The sequence below is a fragment of the Ascidiella aspersa genome, chromosome 4 (assembly GCF_963924565.1).
Source record: "Ascidiella aspersa chromosome 4, kaAscAspe10.2, whole genome shotgun sequence".
NCBI classification, from domain to species: domain Eukaryota; kingdom Metazoa; phylum Chordata; class Ascidiacea; order Phlebobranchia; family Ascidiidae; genus Ascidiella; species Ascidiella aspersa.
The window spans coordinates 20,844,730-20,856,868 of record NC_139450.1 but is presented as its reverse complement, the minus strand read 5'-3'; the positions used below and the strand labels follow the sequence as shown (position 1 = coordinate 20,856,868).

At 40.6% G+C, this 12,139-nt stretch overlaps 1 protein-coding gene and 1 pseudogene across 1 annotated transcript; one reads left to right on the top strand and one right to left on the bottom strand.

Annotated features, from left to right (window-relative positions):
* LOC146148623 (uncharacterized) overlaps nucleotides 1-1,441 on the bottom strand; it is a 51,097-nt pseudogene extending 49,656 nt beyond the window's left edge.
* Nucleotides 1,442-6,504: 5,063 nt separating this feature from the next.
* On the top strand, nucleotides 6,505-9,312 carry LOC146148622 (uncharacterized). The gene is given in 1 exon segment (XM_083388079.1): nucleotides 6,505-9,312. A coding segment is annotated over 1 exon segment (2,736 nt). The 5' UTR covers nucleotides 6,505-6,576.
* Nucleotides 9,313-12,139: the final 2,827 nt, after the last annotated feature.

The following is a 12,139-nucleotide window of genomic DNA, read 5'->3' as shown; positions in this document are numbered from 1 at the left end:
TAGAGTAAGTAGACGTTCCCATTTAAACTTTGTGCACTTAGTTAAATGTGTAAAATTCCAAATAATAAAAAGTGAGCCATTTTCATTCACTTTTCCTCCCCAATTCCTCCCTTGAATAAATTTCCTCCACAAAATTTTAAATTCCCTCCAAAGGGAGCCAAGTGGCTCCCTTTGAGAACCACTGATCTAAAGTAATGCAAAGTTTATAATAAACTTACTCGCGGTTGTCGTGTTGGTTTTCTATCTTTTTTAACTACCTCAACTGCTGTCACAACAATAAATATATTTTTACAGCTGACACGAACGACATCAAAACAAGGCCTAAAGGTCATAGACAATGTCCGATCGGGTTCTTTGGTCAACAGTAGGTGTCTGAATCAGACCGTGACGGTGCACAAGTAAATCTGATCACGTGACTGAAGTTTCCATTCATTTGTTTCTATGTCGTTGGTTGAACGGAACCAAAGTTCATAGAAATTATACAAGTTGTGCAACTCAAATTCATGCGCGCTCAAATGTTTCCCAAATTGCCTGAATTTATAATGGGCGCTTATGGGAGCAAAATAGAAAATCGTCGTTTTCAACTTTTTTTGGCAATTTTGTAAATTTTGACGACCCAATATACAAACGTATATGTATAATGCACCGAATTACGTTAAAATATGTTAGATTTGTGTGTTATATCGCATTAATTTGGTTAGATTGGCGTTCAAACGAAAAGGTAGCAACTATGCAGGTTTAGACTTTTTGTTAGGTAAGAAGCTATTTATCCTGATTACTAAGTAGGTAAATCGAAATATAATTACAAATTAGTGTATGCTTGCTCAAGTGTGCCAGGCAAAAGCCAATAGGTATTTTTTTGGTTATTTACCCGGCTTATCTGAATCTGAATCTGGCTAAGAAATTTGTTTAAATGAGTTACTAAACATAATATTACTTGTGTTACGGACAAAATAGCCATATTTGTATAAGTTTTCTATGTTTCTCTGTCAAGTGCAACCATGCGTTATGGTATGATTCCTTTGTGTATTTCGGCTTTGTTTTCGCACCCCTTTTTTGGTGCTGTCTTTGTTTACTTTCTGTTGCAGTCTTTGTATGGCAGTTATCTGTTGGAATCGGCTAAGTTTAGTTGTTTATATGCTCGTTAATGTAAGATAATTGCAATTTAGTGAATGTCTAGTTATGTAAAGTGTTTTGGTAACATTTTGTTTGTTGTTATTCTATTTGAATAAGACGATTAAACCAACACCGTAATGCTAAACACCTAGGTACTGTGAACTTCAGAAATCTCAATGTGTCCTCTACTGTATAACCCCAAAATGTTCTGTATGATGTAAACGCCTTTCTATGTCATGATTTGGAATGAACCCTCTTTGAATACGAACTGTATTTGTTTATCCGTTGCAGAATTCGTGCACCGTTCTTTCACCTTCATCGCCATAATATAACACTGAAAACCACAGTTTGTGCAGTTAGAGGACAGTTGTGAATTTCTGACTCATCGTGCCCGATGACGTCACCTACGACAAAGGCAAAAGCCTAGGTTTGCTAACTTGTAAGCCTATGCGTGACAGTCCTAAAATTTTGGACGTCACATCATTTCTGAAGAAACCAGACCCCTGTTTACCAATAAACAAAGGGTCTGAAACTTGTTGTGTAGCATTTATTGTGTTGTAAAAACAATGCCTGGATCAAATTCTAGTCTATCCTCTGGGGATGCAAGACTGGCATGCAGTTCTCATCGTTCTAGAGGAGCAAGTCTAGAATCTAGATCTTCACATCACTCGCGCCATAGTGTAAAATCTTTCAACTCGTCGTCAATGTCAAGCAGAAGCACCTCGAATTCAGTGAGGGAGCTGCGACGCGCTCAGCTGCAACAGATGCATGCTGAGGCAGAGGCACAGTTAATTATTGAAGCATCAGCTGATGATGTCAATGATGCAGTGATGAAAGTCAAAGAAATTAAACGGAAGGCCAAGGAGGATGAGGAGGCCTTAAGACTTCAACTTGAAGATGAAATGGCTGAAATTGCCAGAAGACAAGAAGAGGATGCAAAGGTTCTCAAAATGAAAATGGAACAGGCAGCATCCTGAAGGAAAAATGAAGAGGAAAGGGCTGAGGCAATGCTGGCCAAGGCAAAATTGGTTCATCGGAAAAAATCTTACAAAGCACAGTTCAAGATGCAGCGTAAGAGGCATGAGGTTGACCTGGTCGCACTCGAGGCTGAACCGGTGGGATCCTGTGATTCTAGTCATGAATACAGGTTGAATCTGTCTCCACCAAATCAGATAGATGCTTCCAGGATGGGAAGTTCTGCTCACTTACAGCAGGCTGCCCGTGACCTGGCACAGATGGACTATATGATGCCTGGTGAAGGGCAGGCCACTCCTGCTTTCACCCCCTTGTTGCTGCCAGAATCAGCAAGTGTACCACAGCCTAAGTACCATGTTGCCCATCAAAAAGCACCAAAAAATGTATCTGCCAATCCAATCTTGCCTGTACCTTCACAGGCTCAACCTATGTGCCAACAAACTGACACGATGCAGGGGGCTTTCAGTCCTTCAATGGGGCCGGTCTCCTGCCACAAACCTTCTCTTTCACACGAGAGCTTCGCCAAAGATGACATTCACTATGGAAAGGCCATTGTGGATTTGGTGAAGAGTACTAAAACCATGCTGCATGGATTTACTTTGCCCAAAAGAGAGCTACCAAAGTTCTTTGGGGATCCAATGCATTACCACAACTTTATGAAGCGATTTGATGAGACTATCACAAAGCATTTTCCTGATCCTGCTGTACAACTTCAGTACTTGGTGGACATGTGCCAAGGAAAGGCATATGACGTTGTCAGTGGGTGTTGTGCCCAGAGCCCATCCGAATTGGGTCTGGCTACTGCTCGTGAGTTATTAAAGGATAACTTTGGGCGCACAGATTTAGTTGTAAATGCACATGTTAAAGAACTGACGAATGGTCCTGCAATCAAGGTCGGAGACAAAGACGGTCTTCGTTCACTAGCCTCACGCATGACAAATGCTCTTATGATTTTCCAATCTTTGGGCTGTAAGTCTCAGTTAGACTACCCCCAATTCTTAGTTCAAATATTTCAACGATTGCCCGAGTACATGCAGTATAAATTTGCTTCTAAAGCCAGTTCGCTTTACCAGAAGACTGGCAGTGTGACATTCGGCGACCTAACTGCATACATTTCCAAAAAGGTCAAAGAATCTAACAACATTTTCGCTGATTCGTTGACTTCCGTTGAAGATAGGGAAACAAAGGACGAGCCACAGAAGAAGAGCAAATATGTTGCATTTTCGACACAAACCACTCCAGGCTCCCCAAAACGAGTCCATGCAGAAAAATCTAGACCTCCAGAGCGGTCTAGGAAGAAGGATCCTCCACCCTGTGTGGTTTGCGCCAAACCGCATCCGTTATGGGTGTGTGATGAGTTCCAGAAGAAGGAACAGCTTGACCGCTGGACTGCGGTTAAAATTAACAACTTATGCTTCAACTGCCTTTCTCGAGGCCACAAAGCAGATAAATGTGTCTGCTCAACAAAATGTAAATACTGTGGAAAATCACATCATACCCTTCTACATAGTGATGAACAACAAAGGGAAGAAAAAACCTTTACGCCAACTGAGATAAAGGAGGAATCTGACAGTCCTACAGAAGAATGTCATTCATATCTTGCTGTGACTACACCCAATGTTGGTAGGAACAGAGTTAGACTCAAGGTGGTACCAGTCCAAGTGTGGGGAAACGACCCGAATCAAGTAGTGGAGACATACGCATTACTGGATGAGGGTTCGGACACTACTTTCTGTACATTGGGTCTAAAGCAAAGACTTCAGCTAGAAGGAAAACAAGTTACCAGGAGACTCGCTGGCATAAGTGGCAGCAGGGATCTGCAAGGATATGAGGTTGGGCTGTCTCTGAAAGGGATTCAGGAGACTGATTCAATCCATACTGAGGATGCCTTTACTGTGAATAGTCTACCTACACTAAAGGAGAGTATACCTACAATGGAAGATGTGCAGCATCATTCGCACCTAAGGGGACTTACCTTTCAAAAGTTGCCCAAAGCTGAAGTGGGTATTCTCATTGGGGCCGGTGCACAAGAAGCCCATTCCATTCGGGGAGTGCGGTATGGAAAACCAAGTCAGCCAACAGCCATTCAAACTGGACTTGGATGGACCCTAGTTGGCACTGATGCGCCAGAGGACAGCTGTGGTAAACGGTTTACCACAGATGACATGTGCCCAAACGGCATCTCTACGTCCGTTGAGGACAAAGGGGAAATCACTATGATGAATTCAACTGTAAAAAAGGAAGACAAACAGCTTGCGTTACTATGTGAAGGTAAGGATGACAAGCTGTCTTTGGATTGTGGAAAAGCGAAAAAACACCCTCTTGATAAACAGAGGCAATTTGATATGGGTTGGTCGCTGTTTCAGAAGTACATTGAGAAGACCAGTCATCACCTAGAAATGGGAAAACCAAGGAAAGTACTTGGTTGGGGAAAGCCACAAGCGAAGAAAGCTCGCCGTTGCATTAATCGCAAGTTTGCGATTGAGTTTGACAGGGCTGCCAAGCATTCAGGCAAATCTAAGGTTTTTACGGAACCAGGTGGTAGTGACGCTCTGACATTTCTGCTCAGAAGAGGGTCTACCATTAAACCCAAGTTCACTAACAAAAGAAACTTCATTCAAGCTGACCACGAGTTACATGAAAGAAAGAAAGTACGCAAGACAGATGATGACAAGAAATTCTGGCGTGCAGTACGATGGCTTAGTGACCAGTTTTGGAAAAGCTGGTTAAAGGAATATTTGCCACTTTTGCAACAAAGGTGGTTGGAACCGATGAACAACTTCAAAGTCGGAGATGTTGTGTTGGTAATCAATACTAACACAAAGAGAAGAGCATGGTCCATAGGACGGGTTAAGCAGGTCATTCATGATCAGGATGGAGTTGTACGGAGGGTTCGAGTCCGAACACATGACTTAACCTTGAGGAGGGACATTCGAAGGCTGTGCTTGCTGGAACGTGGCTAAGTTTTTACTTTCGTTGCATGCTGTTTCTATTTGTAAGCTGCTCATTCCTTTCATTTCATTATCATGTCCCTCTACATATGTCATTTTTGCAAACCTGTTGCTACCTATGTGAACCTTCATCTTGCTGTACTTTTTACTTTACATGCCTGTGTTGTGAAGTTGTGTTATTTTTTAAATGCCAACATTCCGAATACCTTTCATACTTCATATTTCTGCCCACTACCCATTGTGTTGCCTGAATGTTCATTATCAAGTATTATGGAGTTGCTTAAGATAGCCTACTGTGTGTTTCTATCAACATTTCAATTTACTCATTGTGTTTCTTAAAATGTGATTTTCAAGTATTGTGAAAATGGATTCTTACTAGTCCTTCATGCTTACCTTTACCTCCTAATTTTCTTCATTTTGGTGGTCCTAATGTATGTTTTCATTTATTTTGAACGTGCTTTATTCTAGCCTTTACATGCCATTTTGTCATCTTCAAATTGCCTTGCCTAAACTTGTCATTGCTGTTTACCTCCTAGAACAAATATTGGTGCAAATTTGTAGTTTTATATGAAGCATTTGAACTGTGCATTTTATGAAACTCCTGTAAGTGTCTTGTTGTATAACATTTGTGCCCTTGTTTCTTTTTTAGTCCAAGATTGCAATGTTCATTGTTTGTTTTATTGAGAAACTTTCTTTTTAACCAAACATTTGTGTTTGTGAACCATTTGTTCTTTTGTCCGTCTTTGTCTTGAAAAATGTTTTCCATGCTTTCTGACATTTTTTGGGCCGGAATGTTACGGACAAAATAGCAATATTTGTATAAGTTTTCTATGTTTCTCTGTCAAGTGCAACCATGCGTTACGGTATGATTTCTTTGTGTATTTCGGCTTTGTTTTCGCACCCCTTTTTTGGTGCTGTCTTTGTTTACTTTCTGTTGCAGTCTTTGTATGGCAGTTATCTGTTGGAATCGGCTAAGTTTAGTTGTTTATATGCTCGTTAATGTAAGATAATTGCAATTTAGTGAATGTCTAGTTATGTAAAGTGTTTTGGTAACATTTTGTTTGTTGTTATTCTATTTGAATAAGACGATTAAACCAACACCGTAATGCTAAACACCTAGGTACTGTGAACTTCAGAAATCTCAATGTGTCCTCTACTGTATAACCCCAAAATGTTCTGTATGATGTAAACGCCTTTCTATGTCATGATTTGGAATGAACCCTCTTTGAATACGAACTGTATTTGTTTATCCGTTGCAGAATTCGTGCACCGTTCTTTCACCTTCATCGCCATAATATAACACTGAAAACCACAGTTTGTGCAGTTAGAGGACAGTTGTGAATTTCTGACTCATCGTGCCCGATGACGTCACCTACGACAAAGGCAAAAGCCTAGGTTTGCTAACTTGTAAGCCTATGCGTGACAGTCCTAAAATTTTGGACGTCACATCATTTCTGAAGAAACCAGACCCCTGTTTACCAATAAACAAAGGGTCTGAAACTTGTTGTGTAGCATTTATTGTGTTGTAAAAACAATGCCTGGATCAAATTCTAGTCTATCCTCTGGGGATGCAAGACTGGCATGCAGTTCTCATCGTTCTAGAGGAGCAAGTCTAGAATCTAGATCTTCACATCACTCGCGCCATAGTGTAAAATCTTTCAACTCGTCGTCAATGTCAAGCAGAAGCACCTCGAATTCAGTGAGGGAGCTGCGACGCGCTCAGCTGCAACAGATGCATGCTGAGGCAGAGGCACAGTTAATTATTGAAGCATCAGCTGATGATGTCAATGATGCAGTGATGAAAGTCAAAGAAATTAAACGGAAGGCCAAGGAGGATGAGGAGGCCTTAAGACTTCAACTTGAAGATGAAATGGCTGAAATTGCCAGAAGACAAGAAGAGGATGCAAAGGTTCTCAAAATGAAAATGGAACAGGCAGCATCCTGAAGGAAAAATGAAGAGGAAAGGGCTGAGGCAATGTTGGCCAAGGCAAAATTGGTTCATCGGAAAAAATCTTACAAAGCACAGTTCAAGATGCAGCGTAAGAGGCATGAGGTTGACCTGGTCGCACTCGAGGCTGAACCGGTGGGATCCTGTGATTCTAGTCATGAATACAGGTTGAATCTGTCTCCACCAAATCAGATAGATGCTTCCAGGATGGGAAGTTCTGCTCACTTACAGCAGGCTGCCCGTGACCTGGCACAGATGGACTATATGATGCCTGGTGAAGGGCAGGCCACTCCTGCTTTCACCCCCTTGTTGCTGCCAGAATCAGCAAGTGTACCACAGCCTAAGTACCATGTTGCCCATCAAAAAGCACCAAAAAATGTATCTGCCAATCCAATCTTGCCTGTACCTTCACAGGCTCAACCTATGTGCCAACAAACTGACACGATGCAGGGGGCTTTCAGTCCTTCAATGGGGCCGGTCTCCTGCCACAAACCTTCTCTTTCACACGAGAGCTTCGCCAAAGATGACATTCACTATGGAAAGGCCATTGTGGATTTGGTGAAGAGTACTAAAACCATGCTGCATGGATTTACTTTGCCCAAAAGAGAGCTACCAAAGTTCTTTGGGGATCCAATGCAATACCACAACTTTATGAAGCGATTTGATGAGACTATCACAAAGCATTTTCCTGATCCTGCTGTACAACTTCAGTACTTGGTGGACATGTGCCAAGGAAAGGCATATGACGTTGTCAGTGGGTGTTGTGCCCAGAGCCCATCCGAATTGGGTCTGGCTACTGCTCGTGAGTTATTAAAGGATAACTTTGGGCGCACAGATTTAGTTGTAAATGCACATGTTAAAGAACTGACGAATGGTCCTGCAATCAAGGTCGGAGACAAAGACGGTCTTCGTTCACTAGCCTCACGCATGACAAATGCTCTTATGATTTTCCAATCTTTGGGCTGTAAGTCTCAGTTAGACTACCCCCAATTCTTAGTTCAAATATTTCAACGATTGCCCGAGTACATGCAGTATAAATTTGCTTCTAAAGCCAGTTCGCTTTACCAGAAGACTGGCAGTGTGACATTCGGCGACCTAACTGCATACATTTCCAAAAAGGTCAAAGAATCTAACAACATTTTCGCTGATTCGTTGACTTCCGTTGAAGATAGGGAAACAAAGGACGAGCCACAGAAGAAGAGCAAATATGTTGCATTTTCGACACAAACCACTCCAGGCTCCCCAAAACGAGTCCATGCAGAAAAATCTAGACCTCCAGAGCGGTCTAGGAAGAAGGATCCTCCACCCTGTGTGGTTTGCGCCAAACCGCATCCGTTATGGGTGTGTGATGAGTTCCAGAAGAAGGAACAGCTTGACCGCTGGACTGCGGTTAAAATTAACAACTTATGCTTCAACTGCCTTTCTCGAGGCCACAAAGCAGATAAATGTGTCTGCTCAACAAAATGTAAATACTGTGGAAAATCACATCATACCCTTCTACATAGTGATGAACAACAAAGGGAAGAAAAAACCTTTACGCCAACTGAGATAAAGGAGGAATCTGACAGTCCTACAGAAGAATGTCATTCATATCTTGCTGTGACTACACCCAATGTTGGTAGGAACAGAGTTAGACTCAAGGTGGTACCAGTCCAAGTGTGGGGAAACGACCCGAATCAAGTAGTGGAGACATACGCATTACTGGATGAGGGTTCGGACACTACTTTCTGTACATTGGGTCTAAAGCAAAGACTTCAGCTAGAAGGAAAACAAGTTACCAGGAGACTCGCTGGCATAAGTGGCAGCAGGGATCTGCAAGGATATGAGGTTGGGCTGTCTCTGAAAGGGATTCAGGAGACTGATTCAATCCATATTGAGGATGCCTTTACTGTGAATAGTCTACCTACACTAAAGGAGAGTATACCTACAATGGAAGATGTGCAGCATCATTCGCACCTAAGGGGACTTACCTTTCAAAAGTTGCCCAAAGCTGAAGCGGGTATTCTCATTGGGGCCGGTGCACAAGAAGCCCATTCCATTCGGGGAGTGCGGTATGGAAAACCAAGTCAGCCAACAGCCATTCAAACTGGACTTGGATGGACCCTAGTTGGCACTGATGCGCCAGAGGACAGCTGTGGTAAACGGTTTACCACAGATGACATGTGCCCAAACGGCATCTCTACGTCCGTTGAGGACAAAGGGGAAATCACTATGATGAATTCAACTGTAAAAAAGGAAGACAAACAGCTTGCGTTACTATGTGAAGGTAAGGATGACAAGCTGTCTTTGGATTGTGGAAAAGCGAAAAAACACCCTCTTTGATAAACAGAGGCAATTTGATATGGGTTGGTCGCTGTTTCAGAAGTACATTGAGAAGACCAGTCATCACCTAGAAATGGGAAAACCAAGGAAAGTACTTGGTTGGGGAAAGCCACAAGCGAAGAAAGCTCGCCGTTGCATTAATCGCAAGTTTGCGATTGAGTTTGACAGGGCTGCCAAGCATTCAGGCAAATCTAAGGTTTTTACGGAACCAGGTGGTAGTGACGCTCTGACATTTCTGCTCAGAAGAGGGTCTACCATTAAACCCAAGTTCACTAACAAAAGAAACTTCATTCAAGCTGACCACGAGTTACATGAAAGAAAGAAAGTACGCAAGACAGATGATGACAAGAAATTCTGGCGTGCAGTACGATGGCTTAGTGACCAGTTTTGGAAAAGCTGGTTAAAGGAATATTTGCCACTTTTGCAACAAAGGTGGTTGGAACCGATGAACAACTTCAAAGTCGGAGATGTTGTGTTGGTAATCAATACTAACACAAAGAGAAGAGCATGGTCCATAGGACGGGTTAAGCAGGTCATTCATGATCAGGATGGAGTTGTACGGAGGGTTCGAGTCCGAACACATGACTAACCTTGAGGAGGGACATTCGAAGGCTGTGCTTGCTGGAACGTGGCTAAGTTTTTACTTTCGTTGCATGCTGTTTCTATTTGTAAGCTGCTCATTCCTTTCATTTCATTATCATGTCCCTCTACATATGTCATTTTTGCAAACCTGTTGCTACCTATGTGAACCTTCATCTTGCTGTACTTTTTACTTTACATGCCTGTGTTGTGAAGTTGTGTTATTTTTTAAATGCCAACATTCCGAATACCTTTCATACTTCATATTTCTGCCCACTACCCATTGTGTTGCCTGAATGTTCATTATCAAGTATTATGGAGTTGCTTAAGATAGCCTACTGTGTGTTTCTATCAACATTTCAATTTACTCATTGTGTTTCTTAAAATGTGATTTTCAAGTATTGTGAAAATGGATTCTTACTAGTCCTTCATGCTTACCTTTACCTCCTAATTTTCTTCATTTTGGTGGTCCTAATGTATGTTTTCATTTATTTTGAACGTGCTTTATTCTAGCCTTTACATGCCATTTTGTCATCTTCAAATTGCCTTGCCTAAACTTGTCATTGCTGTTTACCTCCTAGAACAAATATTGGTGCAAATTTGTAGTTTTATATGAAGCATTTGAACTGTGCATTTTATGAAACTCCTGTAAGTGTCTTGTTGTATAACATTTGTGCCCTTGTTTCTTTTTTAGTCCAAGATTGCAATGTTCATTGTTTGTTTTATTGAGAAACTTTCTTTTTAACCAAACATTTGTGTTTGTGAACCATTTGTTCTTTTGTCCGTCTTTGTCTTGAAAAATGTTTTCCATGCTTTCTGACATTTTTGGGGCCGGAATGTTACGGACAAAATAGCAATATTTGTATAAGTTTTCTATATTTCTCTGTCAAGTGCAACCATGCGTTACGGTATGTTTTCTTTGTGTATTTCGGCTTTGTTTTCGCACCCCTTTTTTGGTGCTGTCTTTGTTTACTTTCTGTTGCAGTCTTTGTATGGCAGTTATCTGTTGGAATCGGCTAAGTTTAGTTGTTTATATGCTCGTTAATGTAAGATAATTGCAATTTAGTGAATGTCTAGTTATGTAAAGTGTTTTGGTAACATTTTGTTTGTTGTTATTCTATTTGAATAAGACGATTAAACCAACACCGTAATGCTAAACACCTAGGTACTGTGAACTTCAGAAATCTCAATGTGTCCTCTACTGTATAACCCCAACATGTTCTGTATGATGTAAACGCCTTTCTATGTCATGATTTGGAATGAACCCTCTTTGGATACGAACTGTATTTGTTTATCCGTTGCCGAATTCGTGCACCGTTCTTTCACCTTCATCGCCATAATATAACACTGAAAACCACAGTTTGTGCAGTTAGAGGACAGTTGTGAATTTCTGACTCATCGTGCCCGATGACGTCACCTACGACAAAGGCAAAAGCCTAGGTTTGCTAACTTGTAAGCCTGTGGGTGACAGTCCTAAAATTTTGGACGTCACAACTTGACCCACCCTCACCCAAACGCTAACCCAAACAATATGCGTTGTGGTATGCGGTATTATTTTTTTTTGCATAACTTTTCACGTACATAAGTGAAAGAGCGCCAGAAAATCATTCATAAAAACAATGCAATCATCTTAAAATTAAACTAGCCAATTTTTTTGTAGTTTTCCTATAAATAGATATCTAAATATTTGAATATGTTCAAAATAAAACCTAGCATATCGTCTTACAACAGATGTACCCCTGTTTTTAACAGAATAATAAAAATATTTAAAATCTTGCTGTTACCGGACTCCCTGCTATAAGATTTGCAAGATGTCTTCACTGCATCCAATGGATTTTTTTAAAGAAAATTAGAATTTAACAAAGAATTGTTCAACTTTGTTTTTAAGCTACACTCTAAATGGGAAAAATAAACTTCCTTGATTTTAGTTTGAATATTGGTGTTTGTTTACATTCTTAAAAATGAGCCATTTTTAATAAAATTATGTGTTTATGTGAAATTATAACAAATGTTTGCAATTATTGTGATTTTGCAGTTATTTATAATAATTTGTTTATTTAGTTGAAGATTAAACTTGACAATATAAAAACACTTACCAAAGACTGTTAAGAATTGCAACTATGTGCTTGGAAAATAAAAAACAATTTTTTTTAGTTTGTTTTATTATAAATTCCATTCTTTCACAAATAATAAAAACAATGCACAAAATAAATAATAAAAACAAAATACAACCCAAACATACTGAAAA